Source organism: Haliaeetus leucocephalus, unplaced genomic scaffold (genome assembly GCF_000737465.1).
Source record: "Haliaeetus leucocephalus isolate CR32 unplaced genomic scaffold, Haliaeetus_leucocephalus-4.0 Scaffold135, whole genome shotgun sequence".
NCBI classification, from domain to species: Eukaryota; Metazoa; Chordata; class Aves; order Accipitriformes; family Accipitridae; genus Haliaeetus; species Haliaeetus leucocephalus.
The window spans coordinates 882,520-908,264 of record NW_010972571.1 but is presented as its reverse complement, the minus strand read 5'-3'; the positions used below and the strand labels follow the sequence as shown (position 1 = coordinate 908,264).

At 39.4% G+C, this 25,745-nt stretch overlaps 1 protein-coding gene across 1 annotated transcript in view; it reads left to right on the top strand.

The window, feature by feature from the left end:
• Window positions 1–25,745, top strand: part of RFTN1 (raftlin, lipid raft linker 1) — an 83,477-nt gene that overhangs the window by 16,784 nt on the left and 40,948 nt on the right. The window contains exons 2-3 of the mRNA XM_010585909.1: window positions 11,000–11,186; window positions 23,650–23,758. Coding sequence (XP_010584211.1) covers window positions 11,000–11,186; window positions 23,650–23,758 — 296 coding nt within the window. The remainder of the gene's footprint in view (window positions 1–10,999; window positions 11,187–23,649; window positions 23,759–25,745) is intronic.

Below are 25,745 nucleotides of genomic sequence, written 5' to 3'. Positions count from 1 at the left end.
GCAAAGTAGCTGATCTGTTTGGTGGTTCTAGCTTTATATCTTCCAGAATCAGTTTATGTGGTCATTCTAAAAATCATAGGTGGGGTAATACATGGCTCTTCCACACGCCATATTAAACCATTGGGGAAATTGCTTGATAGGGATTACTGCCACGCTGTATTTCATACATTCACACGCAAATCTTCGCACATTAAGTATGTCATCGGAGAGAGGGTTTCCTGTGATAATTTTAAACAGTGAGGATTTGGATCACAAGATCTTCCTCTTCAGGCCTGTTTTGCTGCTAATATCAGAAAAGCTTTAGTTACAACTGGGTTGCTCCCTTCGATGCTATGGGGTAGCTGAGATCTCCCAAGTACAGCTCAACAGTGGCACTGAGAGCAAAATGTGTGAGGGTGATATGAAGTCTGCTGTGACAGTAAAACTTAAATCCTGCTTGTGTACAGACACAGACTCTTCACATGAAATGCACATACCCTAACAGAAGTATTCTTGCAATTTGCAGTGATGGGAATATGTTGCCATTATCAATGCAGTTGAACAAAAAGTAGAAGTATGGGGGACGAGAGCTGAGAGGAATGGTAAATACTTCCTGGAGTATGTTCTGCATTGCGTTTTTCATTGTAGTTCTCCAAGCAGGCCTAAGGATTGGAAGTGAAGACAGATCTTGTTTCCTTTTTGTTCCTTTTTAAAATTTGGAGTTTTCCTCCAAAGTTCGATGGAGTTAGGTGGTTCGGTTTTGTTTCCGTTTGTAATCTAACAGCTGTTTTGTGTTCTGGGTCTTGTATAGGTGCCCATGGAAGTGTTTGTCTCAGGATCACTACAGGGTAATGTGTTTTAAAAAAAAAGCAAATGCATTATATCTCCCTTTCCTCTGAATTTAATCTACCTGCCCCTGAATATCTCCTCTTTATATTGAATTTCATCATGTAGCATTCTCTTACCCAACTTCCTTTTTCCAAACATAATCAAACCTGGGGCTAAAATCTAATTGAGAATATACCTTGAAGTAACACTGCTTGCCTAGTTATACAATGCATGTTATATTTTTGGCTGCTTTAATATTTATTTAGTTTTGCCAGTAAAGCTGAAAACAATTTAACAGACATTTAGGAAAAATTACAGGGTTTCCCAAATAGGGGAGTTTCATTTAAAGGAGCACCAAAAGAACACTGAAAAGTTACACTTTTATCTTCCAAATGAAAAACACACATAATTTGAAAATGTCTTCTCTTTATCTAAAAAATAAAATATTTCAAGCCAGGAAAAAGATAAAAAGATGAAAGTCACTATGATACTTTACTTATTATAATTTAAAAAATTAAGTGTTTAGTATGGACCACTGCCTTTTGAAGAAAGGGAATGTTATTGGTTGATGCAGTCAGGAAATGAGAACATCTGAAATAGGGTAATATGGACTTTAGCGACAGGATTGGAAAAAAGTCCATTTCTAGCTTTTAAAAAAATCAAACAAACTTGGCACACAGTATCATCCTAAATAAGATTTTACAAGAAACACTGGTAACACCTATTACAGCAGAAGGGGAAAATACATGTGAAACACTGGAGATTCAAGGTGAAAAGAAACAGAAACCAGCAGGTAACATTTGAGTACAGCCTTCAAGCATTTATAAAGCTATCTGTCCTTTTCTGTATATATAATACAAAGTGTTATGTATAAAATATATACAGGCATGACCTGTCAAGAGGATTTTGGTTTCCCTGGAGACTATCAGTTCTCTGTTGCACAGGTTGGCTTGGGGAGTAAGAGCCATCTTGATAAATCCAAACCTTTCTTCCTGAGGTTATTGGATATGTCAGTGAATTTAGATCTTTGTGTTGAAGGCTGAATTTATAAAATGCAAACTTTTAAACATTCTCTCTCATTTCCAGTTATTTCTCCTGGTGTGATAGGCACTTTTGATATGCACTTACAGCAATTATCTTGTGAATTGGGGAAAAAAACCCACTTTTCTTATAATACTTCAATGGCAGTTTTATCTTCTTGTTTGTCTGAGTCGCGCCAAGTCTTTGATTTTAATCGCAGTTTTCAGTGTATCATGAAAAACGTACATGAGATCATGGTGCATGTATTCAGCCACAGTTACTACTGTTGACTTCTTTCTCCTCCCTTTCCCTTAAAAGTTTTGAAATCCTCTTGACATTTTTCAGTTTGGAAACTAGGCTTCTATCAGATTTATACTTATTAACTATCTCATGAATATAGAAAAAAAAACCCTAATATAATGCATGCAACCTACTTTGTTCATCTGTTCTTGATTAAGAATAAAAACAGTAATCTCAAGGTTGTTCTCAGTTGGTTTGGATAGAAATATGTAGATTGCTATTTCTGCTTTTTAACTCCTTGAAGAGTCAGCACATGCAGCTTTTTATTGACAACAGGATATAGTGATTTGGAAAGCTTAGAAATGCTACAAATTCCATTTCAGAGGTGATTTTTGTCATCTAGCAAAGTATACCATAAAATGAATAAATTTGCATAATTTGGAACTTTTTAAAGGAGCCTGCACAGGTAAACTGGAGGACTTTGGCAAATCAGAAAGAGACCTGGCAGGATGGTTCTTCATTTAGCAGTGAGAGTTCAGCTTGCAGAAACTATCTGCTTGGAGCGGCACTGGTTTGTCTGTGTATCCTAATTGTTGTGAGTGCGTGCCTTCTGTCACTGCAGTTATGCCTTCCAACAAGAAATCACAATTCTAGTAATACAGGTAATTAAAAAGTTTCAACAGGAATGGAAATTCACAGAACTACTGAAAGTATGCTGCTTGTTTAACCACTTTGATCACATAAAACATTAATGCATTACTTTTATTTAACCCTCTGAACGTTATCCAAATGAAAAACTTTGTTGCGTTTGACATGTTCCTACGAAATATTTTAATGTAGGTGAGACTGCATCTTCTGATGGTAAACTTTCTAGTTAAATTTTTTGACTGGCCCTAATGCAAAGGCAATGTTTTGCTCTACTAGAACTTAGTCTGCTGTAGATTTGATTTCTTCAAATTAAATTAAAGTTGCTGGAAAGGAATTAATATTAAATTAAGAATGTGCTTACTTTGGTATTCTACAAAATGATCAGAACTGTTATAAACAATCATAAACATGCTCGGGAAGTGCCCTGTGTGAAAGCATGGGAAATTTTGTGGACTTGGGCCAGATTTATGCATTTGTTCACACACGTGCTCGGTGATATACTTTCTTCCCACATTATTGTCTCCATTTGTTGTTGCTATTTAGTTTCCTGCCAGCAGACATGCAATTACAACCACCTTGGTGGGATGTGTGAGGCACAACAGAGCAAGCTAATGCCATTTTCTACGAGGTGGTCACTAAAGGCAGGAGGTAAATAGCCAGTTCTATTATAAAGCCCTGCAGGATGTCAGTAGATGGTGTTGGGGTAATGACTGTATTACCATATGACCATAATTTTGCTTGTACCTTGTTTTCATCTTACATGCTTGTTGCTAGATCTGTTAAGGACTGTAGACACTAATGCCTGGCTACTATTCATATTCTTTCAGGTGGTCTTCTACATGCTCTGCAGAGTGCAGGAGGGAGATCTGGGTGCGTTAGAAAGACAGCAGCAAAAAATTCATGCTGGGTAGGGAGCTGTGTGGAAGTAGCAAGTAGGAGTGACAAAGTGCGTAGCATGCCCGAATGTTTGCTCCTTTCTAGCTCACGGGCACAACCCTGCGCAGGGGTGACTGCCTGCCTTTGAGCCAGCAGTGGGGAGAGGGAGAGCTGTGCTGTGGTTGCCCTTGCGGCCCTTTTGTCAGCCATCTCCCTCTTCTGAGGAGAGCTCCATAAAGCCCTGAGCTCTCCTGGGGAGGAGATGCGAGGACATCATCCTTTCCTTGAGTCACCTGCAGCAGCTGTAGCTTTGCAGAAGGGCCTGCAAGGTTTGCGGTGCTGGAAGGGAGGAGGCACGAGGAGGAGCACGAGTGGCTCACTGGCTCTGGGTGCCTCAAATGGGAATGGCTCACAGGAACAACCATTGTCTGGGGAATGGCCTCATCCTGCACTTCGGAAAAGAAAACAGTTACAGTTGTATTTCTTGAAGGGTCTGAGCCTGCTGATGTGTATTAAGCCTGATCAAATGGCATAGTGGGATCGCGTGCACCCTCAGCAAGTTTGCAGACAACACCAAGCTGAGTGGGGTGGTTGACATGCCTGAGGGATGGGATGCCATCCAGAAGGACCTGGACAAGATCAAGAAGTGGGCCTATGTGAACCTCATGAGGTTCAACAAGGCCAAGTGTGAGGTCCTGCACCTGGGTCAGGGCAACCCCCAGTATCAATACAGGCTGGGGGATGAAGGGATTGAGAACAGTCCTGTCAAGAAGGACTTGGGGGTACTGGTGGATGAAAAGCTGGACATGAGCTGGCAATGTTCGCTCACGAGCCCAGAAGGCCAACCATATCCTGGGCTGCATCAAAAGCAGCGTGGCCAGCAGGTCGAGGGAGGTGGTCCTGCCCCTCTACTCCGCTCTGGTGAGACCCCACCTGCAGTACTGCGTCCGGCTCTGGAGCCCTCAGCACAGGAAAGACATGGACCTGTTGGAGCGGGTCCAGAGGAGGGCCACAAAAGTGATCAGAGGGATAGAACACCTCTCCTACGAGGAAAGGCTGAGAGAGTTGGCGTTGTTCAGCCTGGAGAAGAGAAGGCTCCAGGGAGAGCTTATTGGGGCTTTTCAGCACTTAAAGGGGGCTTATAAGAAAGACAGGGACAAACTTTTTAGCAGGGCCTGTAGCAATAGGACAAAGGGTAATGGTTTTAATCTAAAAGAGGGTAGATTTAGACTAGATGTAAGGAAGAAATTTTTTGTAATGAGTGTGGTGAAACAGTGGAACAGGTTGACCAGAGAGGTGGTAGATGCCCCATCCCTGGAAATGTTCAAGGTCAGGTTGGACGGGGGCTCTGAGCGACCTGATTTAGTTGAAGATGTCCTTGCTTACTGCAGGGGGGTTGGAGTAGATGACCTTTAAAGGTCCCTTCCAACCCAAACTATTCTGTGATTCTATGAAATAGTGTTGTGTTTGCAGCTACCCGGGGACTGAGTTGCTGCATCGCTTAATAGTGTGGGTCTGTTGGTTTGCCAGTCTTCCTTTTTTTTGTTTCAGACCCCATTATACACCACATTTTGGGCATGTATTGGTGCAAAGTACTTTCTTCTGTACCCAGTATAGACAGAGAGTGTGTATGATCTATGTTACACACCAATTTGATCTTTGATTGATTTAATGCAAAAGGCTTTGAACTTTACTTTGAAAATGCAGGTGAATGTAAAATCTCTAAAAGGAAACGGAAACTAGTTAAAAGGAGTCCAATATTTTTGTGGAACATTTTCATGTGTAATGTGAACTGCCATTAAGGCCTCCATCAGTCTTTAACAGCTGTGACTGGAATAAGAGCATAAAAGCTTAATCAGGAAAACGTGTTAAAACGAAGACTGAAAAATACCAACATTTAATTTGTTTTGTTGGAGTAAGCAAACACCTAACACAGGATGATAGAAATTGAGAGTAGAAATTCAAGTAGAACTTGCTTGTCCTTTTAAATAAACTATTAAGGATAAGCACCGAGAAACTAAGACCTAAATTTGACCCTGAATTTGACCATTTCAGTAAAGAGAAATTAAATAAATGCCATTTTGGCATTTAACATTTTATTTTTCCTGGAGCATAGCTATCATTCAAGTAGAAAGACATTAAAAAACAATAAAGTTTGTTTTAGCTTTGTGATAAACATAACTAGCAGGAAGTAAAAAGTGCTGGTTATCAAATAGAATAGAGTTAAAAGCATCTGATTCTGTTGAGTATATATATTACATAAAGATGTAGTGTAGTTGATTGTCGTTATTAAGCACGGGCTAATAGGTGAATCCATTCTTTATTTTATAAAGCATAATGTACCTTTTTTATTTGGAAGTATTGGATTATAGCATCTCAAAGGTACTCAAATCTATTGTTTTAATATAGAAAAATTAGCCTACTTGTAGACAGTTGCTGTAACTGTCTTTTCTCTTAATATTTGATCAGGATACATCTACCTCTTTAGCATGGACCATAGCGCAATTGTCAGAGGTCATATGAGATGCTTTGGTTTCAAGCTGATCAGTGGCTCCTTGATCTCTGTGGTAGCAGCCCTGGATGATCCATCGGGCAGGAAAGAGGAGCTCCTTAACACAGAAGGAGGAATCAGTTCTCCTCAGTACCTGTGTCCCCAACCATATTTCTTACCCTGCTCTCATTCCCTCAGGATCCCTGTGGCAGACTGCACCACCTTCATCTGTTTCCCATAAATTGTTTTTTGGACCTCCAGAGGTGACTCCTTTCAAATATACATGACTCAACCTGTAGATTTTTATGTCAACTCAATCCTTTTATTGATTTTTCTGTGGCAAGATGGCGACAGCGTGAGTGTTTGGTCAGGTTTTTCCATTAGCAGCAAAGAATACACACGGCCCTAGACCCAGGAAAGTCACCTTAAGGGTATCAGTTGTGTAACGCAAACTTTCTTTTCTTTTTGAAGGATCTCTAAGCTGTAGTTTTCTGTATGTATCTGAGCATTACTGGAAGTGTTTTCAGCTTCAATTATCAGTCAGGCAACAAACTAATTTGCCTGGTAATCAGTTCCAAAAGCAGCCAGTGCCTCTATTTCCACTTTCAGCCTTCGCAAAATTGAAAAACACAGCATCTGTCATTTACAAGTTTCATACACACTCGTCTAGATGTAGACAGAATAAACAAAGGAATCTTTTGAGGTCAAGTTGTGAAGTGCAACAATAAATAAGGAAACATGGAGTAGAATATAAAACTTAGAGCTAACTGCATTTCAAGAGCAACATGGAGGCTGCTAAAAGAATTCAGCTTTATCTTTTGGCAAAATAGAGGCCTATAATAAACACTGGAATTACACAAGATTTTATTTGTTTTTTTCATTTGCTCTTTTATCTTAGACAAGTCCCTGTTGTACACAATTTTGGTTTTCCTTTTTCTTTTGAAAGTGGCATGATTAGAATTCTCTTTAACAACTAAACCAAAAATTTTTAATGGATTTTATTCTGTAAGGTTTTCTGAAAAGGTTAGCATTTTTCTAAGGTAAAGTAAGGAAAGACTAGATCGACAGCTGGTTTTATAAGTTAGGTGTTTTCAAGTAGGTTGAACCTACAGGTATGCACCTTAGAGGAATTAGCTGAAGAAATAATTGAAATCTTATTTAAATTTGAAGACTGTTGAAGGATGCATGTGACTCTCCAGGAAAATGTGATGTCCTTTTTCAACCTACTTTTAAAGCGAACTGTATGATTGTTAGCCTAAATTAATGCCCAGAAAGATACTGGAACAAATAACTTATAAAATATCCAGAGGATGATGAGTAGCAGGGATTTCTGGGGAGGAATCTGCATCACACAAACCAGTCTGTCTGTGGGAGGGTAATAAGAATGCACAGCACAGGTCTGTAGACCCAGGAAACTCGTGGAGACCTTGTGGGCATCAGCTGTGTAACAGGAACTGTTTTTTCTTTTTGAAGGATCTCTAGTCCAAGGAGAAATTAGCAGTAGTTCGTCATCAGACTGAAAAGATGTATTAACCGTAAGGCTTAAAATGTTTCTGTCCAGAGTCTGTTAAAATTCACCATTTTCATTAACTATTCCAGCAATAGACTGCTGAATATGTTTATTGAGGTTTACAGATCTGAGAAGTGCTGTTTGCGCTATGGAGGTCAGAATCCAGAATAGCTCCTGAAAATGTAAAGAAAAACATTCTAGAATTCACTAAGGGCAGGGTCATTTGGCCACTGTTAGTTGTGGGGAAAAGAATTTCCTTTTTTGTTCCCCAAATGATCTAAACTGACTGTCGTGGTTTAACCTCAGCCAGCAACTAAGCACCACGCAGCTGCTCACTCACTGCCCCTCCCCCCCCCCACCCAGTGGGATGGGGGAGAGAACTGGGAAAAAAAAAGTAAAACTCGTGGGTTGAGATAAGAACAGTTCAATAGAACAGAAAAGAAGAAACTAATAATGATAATAACAACAACAATAAAATGACAATAATAAAAATAAAAGCATTGGAATATACAAATGATGCACAGTGCAATTGCTCACCACCTGCTGACCGACGCCCAGCTAGTCCTCGAGCAGCAATTCCCCCGAGCCCCACTCCCCCACTTTATATACTGGGCATGACATCACATGGTATGGAATACCCCTTTGGCCAGTTTGGGTCAGCTGCCCTGGCTGTGCCACCTCCCAACTTCTTGTGCCCCTCCAGCTTTCTTGCTGGCTGGGCATCAGCAGCTGAAAAATCCTTGACTATAGTCTAAACACTACTTAGCAACAGCTGAAAACATCAGCGTCTTATCAACATTCTTCTCATACTGAATTCAAAACATAGCACTGTACCAGCTACTCGGAAGACAATTAACTCTATCCCAGCTGAAACCAGGACACTGACATGGGATGCATTATAAGCGTGAAAGAGCTTTTCCATTCTGCAAAGCAGTGATGAGGCTTGCGCTGGATCACTGTGGTGAGGCTTAGGTACTATACTTGAAGAAAGATGTGGAGCAATTGAAGATAATCAGGAAAAAACCATCAAAAATTATTTAGAAATCTAGAAAACACAAGGGAACAGGAAACACTGAAAGAACTAAGTTCATACAGTCTAAAGAAGGTAAGATAAAGGCGTGACAGGTATTAGGAATTGTAAAATGCTGATGCAGGAAAGAAATAGTCTAGTGAGGAAGTAGCAATCTTGAATTTCAGAGAGGGAAATTTAGACCAGGTGCTAGGAAAGGGTTTTGAAAGGTAAGAATAGAGAAGTACTGATACGTGACTTAGGGGTCTTGTGGACTCTCCAATAGTAAAGGTTTTTAAAAATAGATGAGAAATACTGTGAGAAATAGCTAAACTAGAACTGATCCTGCCTCTAGGTAATAGGGTAGACTAGCTGGATGATCCCTCCCAGCTCTGTTTTCTATTACCTTTCTTTTTTAGCCATCAGGTGTACATCCCAAGGCTCCAGTTACATGTGTTTTCACACTTTCCCCTCATGTTTAGCTTTTAGGAGGAAGGAATCACTCTCCCATGTTAATGACTAGACTTTCTACTAGTTTTACCAAGGTATCCTTGGAAGGCTCCATATACTAGGTACATATGCAAGGCAAGCATCAGTATTCATAGATGATTGTTAAAAACTGGAGCACCATTGCCAGAATTAACATTACTGAATAGTGTTTAGTCATTCCATTGTATTCAAGTAAACCCCTCATTTAGAAAGGTATTTTGGTTTTCATATTCTTTTAATTAATTAAATTATTTGCAGCGTAGTCTAAAATTTTTTGAGTCTCTGAGCCACAAGAGGGAAAAAGTAGTTCTAAAATCTGGGTTTCCCCATTTTGATCCCTAGTCGGGTCCAGTAAGTAACAGTCGGTTTTATTATTTATTATGCATTATTCATTGTGCCATCTCTTTTTATGACTCTGAAGTGATTTGTATGCTGTTGTAGAAGGTAGAGCCTTATTGTCTGTCAATGTACACGTTCCTTGAATTTCTCATTTTATTTGCAAAAATAATAAAAATTCTGCATCTTACAGTTCTTGGTCAAAAAGTTCCATTATCCTCTTCTGGAACATGGTCTTATATGAAGAAAAAGCATACCAAGCACAGCTATTCTACTATTATTATTATTTAAATTATTCCTCTGTATTATTGGTTTTGAATATTTATTAGTTTTTTGATAACCTCTTTCATTATTCATAAAGGGTAGCCACACAGTTTGATGAAAAAAGCAGTGCAATGAAACCTTATTTTGCATAGCTGGTGTCTTTCATACAAACTGTTCTCCAGTGCTTTTTTTTAAAGAAGGACCGCAAGGTGCTGTGAACCTCTGCCGTGTTTCTTACAACATCCCGTCCCTATTGGTTTTAGTGGGAGGGGAAATCATCTAGCACTTCACCACCCTATACACTCTGGCATGGTTAGGGATGAAATAATAAATATCCCCCAAGAGAGATGGAAATGAAGAGGCAAAGGTCAGGAAAGAAAGATGTCTTTTCACATAAGACATGAAAAACGTATGAAAAATTACTGACAGAGAGAGGAAGAGAATGGAATGTTGTTTTAGGTGATTTATGGGATTTTCTTTCGAAGCCCACAAGACTCCAAGGAAATAAGGACGATTGCTGTACTGACTGCAGTATCTGTGTGTATGTTGAGTGTCTGACAGGAGTCAGCATCAAATCCTTCACAGGAAGGCATAAAACCCTACAGTAAGCAGATTGGGGAAGGATTATTTTTATGTACTAGGTCTCATCCTCATCTCTAATATGTATAGGTTTGCTTAAACCATGACGTATAAGGTTTAGTATCTATTCTAAAAGGTTTCTCATCACTACAGGTATGCATTGCTCTTCTTAGCGTTCTTGTTATCAGTATACCTACAAAGTACTCTTTAGACATATTGGTAGATATTTCGTCTCAACAGTGTTTTGCATCAGTGATCTCTTAGTCTGATAATCCAGCTTTTGTGTAGATGGATGCTTCTGTTTATTGCTTTTGAATTTGACATGTTCTACCTTCATTGACTATCCCCTTTCTCTTGTTTTATATTTTTGACTCATGTCTCTCTCTCCTCAACTTGCATTACTGTGACGACTACTAAAACTTAGAATATCTTTTGACCAACTGCCTTGTTTTTATTAAATCCTCCACTTCATCTCTGCCAGACTATGTAGTGAATTTGGCATTTTAATGTATCTGACGTCTTGTTTAATTGCACCAGTCTCTTACGTGATACAAGTCCTTTGCCTAGACAGCCTGCTTAAAAGCTGAAATCAAAATGGGCTTCAGGAAAGGTCACTTTTTGTGTTAATACTGTACATCAGTGTGAAGCTTACTTGACTCTGAAGAGACTGGATTTAAAAAAACATGATAGTCCGGTGTAGGATTATTGACCAATTTCTTTTTGTTTCCAGCTGAGTTGCCAGGATCATCTGCAATCAAGCTCTCCTCCTTGCGTGATCTTCCAGCTCAGCTGCAAGAATTGTACCAGCAGGGCTTCGTCTTGGCTGCTGTCCACCCTTTCGTGCAACCAACTGATGAAAAAGAGAAAACTCCCCAGGAACAAATCTTCAGGGCTGTGCTTATCAAGAAAACAGAAAGGTAAAGCACTTCCAGTGAACTGGGATAAAAATAGACAATGTGATTTCCTGCTGAGTTTTGACCTACATCAGGAAATTATAGCAGAGTTTACTGTGCAAGACTTGATTTTTTTTTTTTTATTTTATTTTTTTTTCTGGTGGGCTTGAATAGGCTTAACATGTTCTTCATGTTTACAATTCATCTGCAGTTTGGCAGACAACTCGGAGAATAACAAGTTGAAATATGCTCTGTATTTTGGGATGTGTTGTCATGAGAGGCAAACAAACAAGCCCTATGCCTGACAATTTGTGAGGATGGTCCTGTTGGTACCCTTTAAGAATTTATTAGATTAAATTAAGACAGAAGAAATGTTTGCTTAGAAAAGGCATATTTGTTTTTAGACTATTACAGTTAATGCAGTTAATTTGAGAACTGCAGTACTAATGCATACTTCTTAAATTTATGTGTAGACTTTAGGCCCTTCTTTCCTCTAAACAATACAAGTTCTTTTAATTTTTCAGTCTGTGCAAACTCCTTAAATAAAAAGATGACTCTCCTGCTTTGTTCAGTCTCTTAAAACATATTAAGAATATTTTAAATAATCAAAGTCTGAAGATGAATAAACAAACAGGAATGCTGTTCTTTTATGTTTTAATCTGATTTTAAAAAAATCAATAGAATGTGCTGCTAAATAGCCCAGAAGAAAATTAAAATATGAATATTTTTAAACATATATTTATGATTTTTAGGTAATGATTTAAAACATAATTTAACGTTATCTGATCACCCACAACTCTGCAGCTACCTATGTTTGTTGTAGCCATTCCATACAATTTTCCTACGTTAGTTGCATTCCCCAGTCCACCCCTTCTTATAGTGACCTACATTGAAGGCTGGGGGATAATTAAACCTCCATTTGTCAATCCTAGTCCTTCTCTTCACGCTGATGCTTGAAGGAAAGGAGGTAACTGTTTTAGACACCTCTTTAAAACGAAAGTAAAACCACCTGGTAATCAATCGGTAGCAATTACGGACAGGGTCGAAGTTCAGTCTGTGACCTAAGGAAAAAGTTTTGCATTTCATTAGCAAATCTATGTAGGCATTAGATGTTGCAGGCAGTTTTAGCTTCTAAAATAACTCTCAATTTATCTTGACTTGATTTTAGCTTTATTAATACAGAACTTCATGCTGGCTTGCCTGATACTATTGTTTAAAGAGTTTCCGTTTTTATGGTGAAAACATAAAATGTTTGGCTGAACAGTGGACTTTTAGTAATATTGGGCTGAGCTTGCCTGGTTTTGGGGCCTTGCTTTCGCTGCCTACAAAATGCCCTGCTGCAAATAATGAAAGTATTTACAGGCATGAGTTTGCAATGTTAAGTAAGCGCTTAAGCACTTCTGCGGGTTTGGGGTCCAAGGGTTCAGCATCTTCCAGGACTGAGCTGTGAAGACACATCACGGAAAAACAGCATCCTTCTTAGCAGAGCGATACGGTCTTCAATCCAGAGCGCTCAGTGTGTCACTGCTGTCTCGTAACGTATCCAGTAGTTTACATCTGTGCAGAATGATTGTGAAAGAGGACAAAATCTTAATTGCCTACTCACTCACTTGGGTGCCAGTGTTTCACACGCTTTAGACAGCTGTAAATGACTGTACAAAATTGAAGACAGTAGAGAGCCTTGAACCAATTATATTTCCTCTTACGTTCACACTCCATTTCTTTGCATTCCCTTATCTGTCATTTCTGACTGCCTAGGGAAGCGGAAGAGACTTGGTGCAGTGGGGAAAAAAACAGGCAAGTACCAGAAAGGGAAATGACATCAGTTTGGTGTTTCGTGTAGTTTAAATGTTCCCGAGTTTGGCTGAGAGTATGCGAGAAGCTGCTTCCATAGTGTGTGGGTGCAACGAATGTTTGCATTGCCAAGTGCAATGAAGAGAGATGGGTGTTACACAGATTTCAGATGATTATGGCCTGCATAGAGACCAGCTGTATTTGAACCATGAGTTTATCCCATTCCACCAACAGCTGAGGAGAAAAAATACATGACAGTAGGGGAAAAAAAGGTGTCGTGGTTTAACCCCAGCCAGCAACTAAGCATCACGCAGCCGCTCACTCACTCCCCCCCGCACCCAGTGGGATGGGGGAGAAAATCGGGAAAAGAAGCAAAACCCGTGGGTTGAGATAAGAACAGTTTAATAGAACAGAAAAGAAGAAACTAATAATGATAATGATAACACTAATAAGATGACAACAGCGATAATGAAAGGATTGGAATGTACAAATGATGCGCAGTGCAATTGCTCAGCACCAGCCGACCGACACCCAGCCAGTCCCCGAGCGGCGATTCCCCGCCCCTACTTCCCAGTTCCTATACTAGATGGGACGTCCCATGGTATGGAATACCCCGTTGGCCAGTTTGGGTCAGATGCCCTGGCCGTGTCCTGTGCCAACTTCTTGTGCCCCTCCAGCTTTCTCGCTGGCCTGGGCATGAGAAGGTGAAAAATCCTTCACTTTAGACTAAACACTACTGAGCAACAACTGAAAACATCAGTGTTATCAACATTCTTCACATACTGAACTCAAAACATAGCACTGTACCAGCTACTAGGAAGACAGTTAACGATATCCCAGCTGAAACCAGGACAGTATCCACCCCTTATTCTATACCATTGATGTCATGCTCAGTTCCCATACCTTTAGTTACATCCTGGTCAATCATCATCACCTTTCCATCCCTTTGAGACATATGAACAATGACATACTGTTCATTTTTTTAATTAACCTTTCTCATTATGCTGCTGATAAAGAATAAATGATACTTTTTTCACTGAGGACTATCAGGTCTCTTGCATCTGTAGGCTGTCTCTGTATAAAGCAGTTGAACTCTTGGGTAGAAGTTAAGGTCTGCTTAGGATATTTGTTGATCAGATGAGTGTTTATTTCTGTCATAAGATTTTAGGAGTATAAGTAGTCCAGCTACAGTTGTAGGATCACTAGTAACATCATTTATGCTCTAAGTACAAAGTGGTCTCCTGCCGTTTTCTGTAACGGTGGTGCCAGGCATTCATGGGGAGCCAAGGAGTCATAAAAAGCTCTGTACCTTGGTGTGGGGCCCACCCTTGGGCTTCCTGGGCACTTTCTGCAAAACACCTGAGGCTGTAGCTCCTTTCTTACTGCAGATGTTTCACCACGGATGGTTTCAATGCTATATGCTTCATCTGACAGTTATCTGGCAGATACCAGGTGCGGTTTTTCACCTTGCTATTTTTGTTGCCTGAATGGAACAGAAATGAAATGTTGTATTAGTGCCTTTTTGGTAACGTCAATTCTGTGTATACAGAGACAGAACTGAACACCTGAATTAGTCTTTAGTCAGTGTTGCACTTTTATATTGCAGTTTTATGTTTTAAAATGAATACTGTTGACTCACATTTTGAGGGCTTAGTTTTGTAGCACTGCCAGTCCAAAGGTAGGAAGAGGCTATACTAGCTGCAGCAGATGATGTATGTCAGGAACTACATGCTGCTGCTATCGGTGAGATTTGCAGTGCCTTAATTTGTTCAAGAATAAAATGGAAAAGGTAGTGCTTAGACATGATATGCATTAAAACTCATGGAAAAAGTACCTATTAGTGTTATTCCTCCTATTTTGCCATTGTCCTGGAGTTTTAAAATACTATGAATTTGCAATGTCATTGTACATTTAAGGTGACTTTTAAGGTCACTATGATAGTTTTGTGTTTAACCTGTACTGGTATCTCTTTGGCTTCGTTATCTTAGCTATCTAATAATTTCTGGTAAATAAGGAAGTAGGAGTCATTGCTGCTCCAGGACATTTGAGGAAACGCATTCCTAACATATATGGAAGCTGTAAATGTTGAAAAGCAAGGTTTGTCCCTCGAAAATGTTAGGGAGAACATGGAAGTAAAGGACGGATTTATTTTTTTTTTAAATCAACATTACAATTGTTTGCACTGCAAAAAATGTCATGTGCAATTAAAGTAAATTAAGTAAATATAGGAGTGTTTAATTCTTTAGAGGCACTGGGCATGAAGGTAGTCTACCAAGTAGCTGAAGGACTCTGCCATTGCTCTCATTAAACTTAATATAATAATTTTAAATATTTCTGTGGCACCTAATTGCATTGTGCACGCTAACAAGTTGATTGGAAGTGGTTTGGAAGTTGAATAGAATAGAGTTGGCTAAGGAATAGTAACTTCAATACACCTGTGAATACTTTCTCTTTCGTTCTCCCTCTAAATTTCAATGGACTTCTTAATTAAAAAGCAATTGACTGTTTTACTGTCTGTGCTGAGTTCTGAGATACTTGGGTTTCTTGGAGAAGGCATCTTGTAAAAAAATATGCAAAGAAAAATCTTCAAGCCCAGGGTTTTACAGGTTTTTTTGCTGAATGTAGGGAAGGCTCCAGGTGTGAAGTATAGCCCCTGGCCTGCTGGTTCGCATTGATTCACGCTTGAGAAAAGTTGATTCACACTGATTTACACTTGAAGACAAGAATCTCAGGAAAAGGGATATATGGTGGTACCCTGGAAAGTGCGAACGTGTGACAGCGTATCTCTCCTGGCGAAAGGGACAGGGAAAGGTCCATGCATTTGTGAGGTTCTGTCTAACTGAGATAAGGAGAGTAGCATGTATGTTGCTTACATTCCCTCAAGGAACAGAGACTGTTAGTTCCTAGTGTGTGTAATAACCTTTCTCTCTTCACCTATTTATTTCCATACTCGCAAGTTTTTAATATAACAATCTCTGTTTAGGTGGTTTGTGCATGTTACTATATTTTGGACAGCTTGTGGTTGTTGCAGATAACCTGTTCTCTGCAAAGAAATCACAGTCAGACCCTGAACAAAAATGTAACAAACCCATAGCACAAAGCTGCTTTAATTTATTCTGAGCTCCATGTAATGTCACACCCTGTCTGGTATCTTAAAGTTTCAAAATTCAATATCAATTAAAATGTTTTAATTTCCCTTTCTAAATACCGTGCACAAGAAATCAAGCTCCATTCTCTTCCATTAGGAAAGATACATGGTCTGGGCTCATAAACTGTCTGCTTACAACAGTTTTGAGGTGTTTGCAGATGCTCCATTTCACCACAGTAGAGTGAAGCAGGGGATGTAAATTGAATTCCAGAGAGGTCTTTCTCTCCATTGTTCCATCTATGTCTTAGGACATACCCTTCTACAGGTTTTGCCTCCAATCAATAAAGCAATCAGCAGGGAAACATTGCTGTGCAGAAGTAGACTAAGTAGTGTAATTTAAGAATAATTTTTTTTAGACTAGACTTCTATGTTTACCTCAAACAATTTTGCAGCTGTTTTCCCTTTCTGTAAAATAATGAGGTGTCAGGTGTTCCAGTGATTCACTTGATGAGACAATTTTGATTCTATTTCTATGATTTCCCTATATCCATTAATCCTGATTAAATGCAAACTTTCATCACTTGACCAAAAATAATTCTATTTATCTGCAAAGGAATTTGACAGACTGAGTTCAAAAGTTTAATAGTAAACCAGGATTTTTACAGTTTCTTTTTTTTTTTTTTTCTGGTATGCAACATTAATTCCAAGTGATTCAATTAATGGTATATTCTGAGATCAAGCTAAATTTTTGTGTCCTCTGTGTCATTTTGTATTGGGTTTGGGGAGGGGGGTTGGTAGTGGGGGAGAGGCTGCAGGGGTGGTTCCTGTGAGAAGCTGCTGGAAGCTTCCCCGGCTCCAAGTTGGAGCCGCCTCTGGCCAAGGCTGAGCCCACCAGCGATGGTGGTAGCGCCTCTGGGAAAATATATTTAAGAAGGGAAAACCTGCATTAGAGAGGGGAGTGGGATGTGAGAGGAACACCTCTGCAGACAGCAAGGTCAGTGAAGAAGGAGGGGAGGAGGAGCGGGGGAGGAGGGGATGCCCCTGCAGCCTGTGGTGAGATGGCAGGCTGTCCCCCCCAGCCCGTGGAGGGGAGCAGGGGAGCAGATGCCCACCTGCACACGTTGTCTCTGCCGCTCCTTCCTCCTCAGGGGGAGGACTCCTCACTCTTCCCCTGCTCCAGTGTGGGGTCCCTCCCATGGGAGACAGTTCTCCATGAACTTCTCTGGTGTGAGTCCTTCCCACGGGCTGCAGTCCTTCAGGAACAGACTGCTCCAGCACGGGCTTTCGCATGGAGTCACGGCCATCTTGGGGGCCATCCAGCTGCTTCGGCGTGGGATCCTTCTGGAAGCGTTGTGCTTTGTGAAGTCTTGGTTTGGTCCTCTGGCATTTAGATTTGCACATTTGCCTTCTGAAGGCAAAGGAAGATGTTTCTAAAAACATCCAGACAATTAATCAAATTTCTGATTCTTAGCTGGTTGAGACACCTTCTAGCCCTAAAAAGCTTTTCTTCTTCTCAAGCTTTTTTGATAGGCACGTGAAACAGGGAATTTTTTTTCTGACTTTGTGTAGAATTCAGTGGATAGAGCCTTGAGCCATGATTACTGCTTCTGACTGGAAAGCCTGTCTTTGAGTTTCTGTGGATGTTTCTTCATTTTCCATGTGAAAATTTTTCATGCCACATTTGACCTTCAGTCGCACATCACTATATAGAACACGCACAGTAGTCTGGAGCTTTCATGGAGCATGCACTCTGCTACATCAGCTGCATCCCCCGCTCTGATGTCATTTGCAAACTTGACAATAGCACACCTTGTCCACTCCTCCATGTCATTGATGAAGATGTTAAACATGACAGATCCCAGGCTGCAGTCCCCTGGGTGGGGACTCAACTAGTCACTGGCCTCCAGACAGGGTGTCATCGTTAACCATGGAACTGGTTTGTACTCATCTAGTTTTCCGAACTGGAGTACCCTAGCTTGCATACAAGAATAGTGTGGGAGTCAGTGCCAAACCTCTTGCTAAAATTGCCATCAATGACAGCCACTGCCCTCCTTCCACTTGTCCACAAATCCACTCATTTTAACATCAGAGGCAATTAGGTTAGTCAACTATGATTTACCCTTGCTACATCCACGGTGACTATTCCCAAGCCTCTACTCCTTCATAGGCCCTGAAATGTGCTACAAATGATCTCTACAGAAATACGGGGACTCCAGTTGAAGGTGTTTCACAGTGATACAGCCTGACAAAAAGTATCAGTGATTTCTTCTAGTGCTTCTGTGCTTGCTTGAATTGGTGAAGGTAGATAATTTTGCATTGGTACAATATATTTTTAATTTAAATGTAAATGCACATGTGTGTGTATGTCTATCAGTTTGGTTTTCATGTAGGTTTTAGACTTGAAGATGGCAAATGTCTGACTTTGTCTTCATGAGCATTAGGATCAGACACATTTTGTGCACAAATGCAGTGTGTGTTGTTGCTCTCGGCAATCTGATTTCAGCTGGCTGAAAAAATAATATTTATTCCACACCCAAGAGTCAACAGATATCTTCCTTTAGCTCAAGGGACAATGGCTTGAGGTTTTAAAGCTTGTTATTTGTTTCAGGTTCAAAGAAATACATATTTCCTCACAACAACTTTTAACATTGACCCAAAATAAATATTCTTTCATCTGTGTTCTCAAAATTATAAACACTGCGTGTTAAAGATGCCTGTGTATCCATACATGCCTGAACTTTTCTCAAGAAACTCTATATGCTGTCATTAAAATAAGTTTATAAATTTTACTAACAAGTAATATATATTCCAGTGATAAGGTTTCCTGTATAAGAAAATTCCTAGTAAAGAAAATGTTTAGATAATAAAGTTAAAACAGTGTCACGTGGGTTAGAGTTGAAGTTGTTATGATACAATATACCTGCTTTTATTTTTATAAAAAAGTGGTGTGTTTGTTGGGTGGGTATTATAAAACCTATGGGTTTTTAATTGGTGCCTTCTTGGTTTTCAGATACTCTAGTTTTGCTAGATTTTTAACCTGGAATTGTACAGATACCAACCCCTCATATTAATCACCTTGATGTGGTTTTATTTTTTTGTAATGTAGATCAGTTTGTTATAAATGTACAGTTATATTTTGAACTGTAGAGCTATTCCTATGTACTGGAAAATCTCAAAACTGCACTTACATTCTTAGCATCATCTTAATCAAATATTTTTAGAGTGTCTGCACAGCTTACAAGAATGCTTTCAGCTTTCTGAATTCATGGGCATGGAGAACTTCAGGAAGATTAGGACCAAATGTTGGCTCCCTCATTTCCTTCTTGTGTCTGAAAAGGATTGGAAATTCAGTTTGTAACAGACACCGAGTTGTCAGCTTTAATAGTTACTGTGTAAGTTAGTGGTACTCTACAGCTGGTAATGGTTTATCTACCATGAAATGGCACTTAACTGCAAACAGCTGTACAGGAAATGACAGCCTACTGAAACAACCATTGTAAAATATTTTTGGCCAGTGAACTTCCAATTATAAGTGAAAATCTTATTTATTCTATATATTTTCTTTTTCTTTAGTGGCACTAGAGGTCCTATTTAGGATTTAATACACCACTCTTTTTAAGACCGTGGTCCTCAGCCTTTTCTGTATCAGTAACACTTGAGGGTACCCTCTACTCCCAGCCCCGACATGCCTGCAAATGCCTTCCCTCTGCACAGAGCCAGGTAGACTGAAATTCCCTCTCAGCTATTTGCCACCTCCTGGTTAAGGTTGTCCATGGTGCTCACTGAGAGTACCTACAGTGACAGAAAAATCCTTCTTCAGGAAAATTGGTAAAGATAAACAATGAGATATATGCCAAAGGCAGGAAAACAAATGAAAGCCCAGGGTGTATGAAATACAGTGAAATTTTCTGCCAGTCTCCATGATTAATCAGTGGTTACCCTCTCCTGGGGTGCTGGGCAGGACACTGCCCTTCTCCACTGCAGGCGAAGCAGTGGCATTGTTCACACTGTCCCTTCTGTTCCCTCTCAGGTATCACAAAATACGTTATAGTGAGTACAGGGTGTTGTAACGAGTTGGAGTGTACCAACTTTTCTGGTTCATCTCCAAGAAGGGTACAGCCTTACTGTATCCAGGTGTGCTTCTTTCAGGGCTGGGCCATTTTTAATTAACCCAGGGGTTTTTTATTAGAGGAACAAAGGTAATAAAAACCCCTTGAATGGTTGAAGACAATGAAGGGAAGAAGATTCAGTTTTCCAACCTAGGAGGAGGAGGAAGAGGAAGAGGAAGAAATTGCTGATTGTACATCCAGAAGAAAAGGAAGATCTTTCAAACTGTTGGGTCTCACACATTTTTTTTGACTAAACTGATCTCAGCATTTCTCTTTCTCTTTTGCTTTCTGTTGAAAAATATTTTACGAATGGACTCCCAGTAACTTCCTTTGCTATAAAACTGGTAAGAGACTCCAGAGTAATGGTTATTGGGTTATTTCTCAAATGGTTGACATCAGTCCTTCTTCAGAGGAGAACAGGGGGATGAAGTGCAGGGACAAGACTGAAGTTAGGAGACTTGAGCTCTGCTTTTGACTTTTGCTTTGACTTCTGTGATCTTGATAGACGGGTGTATTTTGGGGGTCCTAATTCATAGTCTCTAATGAAAGTGGTTCTAAAAGTAGTCCCATTAAATGAATAAAACCGAAAATATAATCATTTCTGTTCAGTATAGAATTTACCTGTACCTGTATTTAGCTACTTCTCTATACTAATAATACTCAAAGAGTTTAATGAGAGACTTTAATGATATTTATGAAATACTTTGTGATTCATCTATGAAATGCATTATTTATTATATAGAGGCTGGAAATAATTTCTTGCCCACCTGGATTTGCTCAGAAAATTATTTTTGTGGTCTGTGAAATCCACAGCTGTTTATTGTTTTCATGTGAAAAGCTACAGCTTTTGTTTTGTTTGTTTGTTTTTGACAGAATAATGGGCTCTTAAATGTTTCCTAAAAAGGTGAAAGCTACCAGTATAGACAAAGGTTTGCCTGTAACATATATGGACATATTTTACTTGAAGGCATAGGAAGATACTTTTTGGTAATATAGAGTACTTCTGTTAGAAGATTTTAAGTAAAGGTTTTATGGCCTTTAGCAGGATCTGTTACACGTGTTCTGTAAAATAATGTTCCTAACAGAGTGCAATGGTATTTGATGCAATTTCTTTCATGAGCCGTAGTGCAGAGGTAGCCCCCAGACTTTTAGAGCAAGAATTCACTGTCTCCTGTTTGCTTAAATGTTTACAAGCGGCAAGTGTATTTCAAAGTAAGTGCTTGTTAAAGGAGGAAAAATAAATGGATCATTTTAAGCAGTCACAGTAAGAATCACTATATTTTTATGGATATAATCTGTATCTCCGATAACTTGTACTCCTTTCAAAGAAGTTGCAAGTAGGTCCTCCAAAAACTGCACAAAATCAGAGTCCAGAGAGCTGTTGAGGGTGAGGAGAGGGATTAGGAGAGAGTGATTCAAGGGCAAACTTCCCTCTTCCTTATACCTGTGTATAAACCTTATCAATACAGGTTGAAAAGAATTTGTTTTTACAGGTAGCCAGTGGGTTTAAACATGAAAATACAGTCTTTCTCATTCTTTCAGAGCAATTAGAATAGTAAGTTTTTATGTTTGTCACAGCAAGTATTTACAGCAGCACTGCAGTTTGCATGGGGATCTGATCACTGTCTAAGGAACAGGCCTTGGTGAAAGAGTGGGCACAGAAATAGCATGGCACATACTTAATTTCTGGGATTTGATATCTTAACTTTGAACTTGAGCTGTATTATTTCAAAGTCTGTGGGCTGGGAGTATGGCTTCATCAGCCAGGCTGGAAGGGGGCTGTGATGAGTGCAGTGGGTTGTCCCAGCGAGGGAACTGGTGGAGACGTTTGCTCCTCACATTTGTAGAGACTTAGCGTTGTCCCCCAAAAATGAGGGGACATGTAACGCCTGTTTCAGAGGAGTAGTGGTGGAACATTTTTAGTTCCCCAATGATTTCTGTAAATCCTTTAAAGATGTTTGGACAGTTGCCATGGACACCCATGTTAAAATTTTTGTCCAGAATCAGAACAGAATGGGACCACAAGTTAGGAGAAGAACCTAGAAAGAAGGAGAAAAGCAAAAAGGGAAAGGACTTCAGTGTTGCCAAACAATTCACAATCTGGTACTGCCTGTCCCATGTATAAGTGAGATAAGAGAAATGAAATGAAAGTATAGCCTGTGTGAAAGTGGGGGGATCAAATACAAAATATTATGTCATGTGATACTTCAGAAAATCTCTGCAGTATTGCCTAGGAAACACACTGCCAGTTTGCAGTCAGCAGCCTACGCATCTCATGGCTCTGAGCAACAGTTAGCGTCTCAGGAAAGCCCCTGGGACCATCTGTAGCTGAAGCGTGTTTTACGTGTCACACAATCTCAGTCCCCAGAATAGGGCTTTTACACAGACTTGCTTTGGCAAGCATGGCAAGCCTGCAAAGCCCTTGTTTTGTTTTTTCGCTGCTTCCTCAGCACTCTCGGTTCAAACTTCTGCACCTTTCTTCCTGTCCTGTAGGTCAAGCGACTGCTGGCCAGGGTTAGTTCTTTCCGTCAAACTAGATCTTTTGATTCACCGTATGGGTTGTTAACTACTTTGTTACTAATCCCAAGAATTATAGGCTAGCTTTTATTTTTGTACATTCCTCCATGTGTTCTCCTAAAGAACTGATAAAACAAATGATTCTCTAGATTCCCTCTGTTGATCAGGTATATTGGTTTCCTTTCATGGGAGTCTGGAGGAGATGAAAACTGCCTTCAGTATGACTGCTTTGCAGTGCACGCCTACAGGCTGTTTCTCAAGATCATTCAGGACAGCTTCCAAACTTTCCCTTGGCATATTTTGACCAATATCATGTTTCCACAGCACTGATTTATTCAGTAATGTATATGGCAGATGCCATATGCTTTGAATTATTTCAGGAGTTAGTGTCTTCTGAACAAGCAGGGATTTCCCACATACCTTTACGTTTCTCAACAGCAATGCATAAGGTAAGACTGAAGGATAGACTACTTTGATTAGCCCCTGATTTTTAAATGTTGACTTAGAATGGTGGTAGATAAGAGAAGGGATTCCTTTAACTACTGTTCATGAAACACACCCTACATCAGGCTGCCCTGTGGGGCCCAGAGCATCTGTCGGCCCATTGCACTGGCACCTGCTTTCTGCGTATTCTGAGTTACATCACCTGTGGTGTTGGCCATAGATGCCAGGCTGACAAAGTGTTTCTTGGACAGATAAAGAAATTTGGAAGTCCCTGAGGCATTCCACCATCCACAGTCATTGGTGTGATTTCCTTCCATAGCAAGTAGGTGAGATGGTAGCTGCCGCTTGTCAGAACTGTTGTCAAGCGCAATGGAATGAATGTATTGGAACTGTGTCGCGCTCAATGGAGTGAGTGTATTGGAACCGAAGTTTTGTCTGAAGGTTAGCTCTGCATGGGAAATATTCATAAAGAGGATGTCTGGATATCCAATGTTAACAACAGAAACTGATGCTTTTTTTCTGTCTGCCTCTTTAGGTCTCCAAAAGGTGACGTCCACAGTGAAGGATATGTCTTGGAGGTAGAGTGCTGTTCCTCTGTAAACCAACTTTCAGACAAAAAGGAGATACCTGATTTTATTAAGAAAGTGAGTAAAAAAAAAAAGGGGGGAAAAACCAAAACACAATATGCTTTTATTTGCACAGTAATTACTGCTTCTAGTTGTGTCAGTCTGACAATAGGAATATGTGTACATTTTGTGCTGTTGAAACCCTGCACTAGAATTTGGTGTTTTGTAATTTTAAGTATCTGAAGGGCAATTATACTTATTGAGAGAAACAAGTTTCATCATATTATTATGAAAAATGTGCCCTCTCACAGATGATACCAACTAAGTTACCACTGTAGAAGATGGTCATATAATGGTGTAAATGTTTTAAGTTGAAACAATACATGTAATTTCCATTTTTTGGTCAAAATACCCCGTTGGATAGTACTGTAGCTAAAAGGCTGGAATCCCCCAGATTATTTAAGTTTTGTTTCAGTATCACATGATGTTAGCAGTTAGAGAAGGTACTGGTAACCTAAATCCCTTTGTCATCCGGAATAGTGTTGCTTTCAGTAAACTTTTGTATGTACTGGGGAATTTGAAGAGACCCCTGCAATTCTTTATTTGTTGACTTCTTTTTAAAATTATTTTGATTCTACAATATTCCGCCAGACTGGAAATTACGAGGTTATGTCCATTTTAGTGAAGACAGATTTATTGTACATGTTTCAAATTTTGCAGCATCTGTTATGTCCTATTGCATGTTGTAAAAACTAGCATTAAATACTATATTTACTTAGCCACATGGTGTAAGAATAGTTTGAGTAGGCATACTCCCCTAGCTTTAATCCATATTGCAGTGGTAATAGTTCAGAAAATTTTGTAGAACAAATTTCAGCACAGGCTGTATGAGCTTGGTCAGGACTCAGCTTGACAGGCTACACTCATATTCAATCTCCTTTTTGCTATGAATTGTAAAAACTGGATTAAAAATAATGCAGCTATGACTATCTGATCATCGTCATCATATTCAGAGATATATAGATTTTGATATCAGAACAAACTGAAGTTTTCTGAGCGCTTAATAATATTCAAAAGTTTGAGTCCGAATTTTTCTTTAGATTTTATTGTGCTATTGTACTACTATTCTGATGCTATCTTGGATTATTTCAATATATTCGCACTTAGGCAAAACTGGTGTAGTTATTGTGTATCAGTTTCAACATGTTTGATTTTGTTCTTCAGTTCTTTGAGTCAGAGTAGAAATATAGGCTTATCTGTCACAACTGGTAGCAAAATTTTACATCATTGCAACAGAAAATATCTTTGCATTTGTAACTTCAGAAAGAGTATGGCTAACATGAAAACAAAATGACAATCCAGGAGTCATCTTATTTCCATAAATATCCAATTCTGAGACTCTTTAGAATGCTTTTCTAGACATGGAAATGTTTCTGTTGGTAGAAGCCATTTGATTATGGGGTTATGAAGATGCCTTTTGAAAGATAATAATTTAAATTTTAATAGCTAAAATGTATATTTACTGTTTCTCTGTAGGCTGAGTGTGTCGCTCGTCCTCAGATGTTATTTGATGTAGAAGAATTTGAAGTTCTTTGAAGCTGTTGCTGTCAAATGTGTGCTGTGTCACTGTCTATATCTGATTAAACACATTGTGAAAGTCTCAACACTTTTATGTAAATCTAGCTCAGGAAACAGGACTTGTTTGGGAGTAGGAATTAATAGTCACATTAACTAATTTGTCTGAGCAACAAAAATATCCATTGCTTTTAAGGGCATATAAAACAGATGTTTACAGACAAAATAAATGAAAAATAAAGGACATTCTTCAAAGAAAGTAGTAACAAAAAGCGTTGCAGACGGCAATTGCTTACTTTCAAAAAAAACCCAACCCTATAATTCTTCTCAAACTGTGGAATACAATTGAAGTTAATAGTGTGTTGTAATTGAACAGGCAAATCCTTGATCACAGAGTTTTTCATAGCAGAGGCTTGTAGCACAGGTTTACCATCTTACTGCATTGCAAATTACTATATTAAAAAAAAAGGTACCAAATAGAGTAGACATA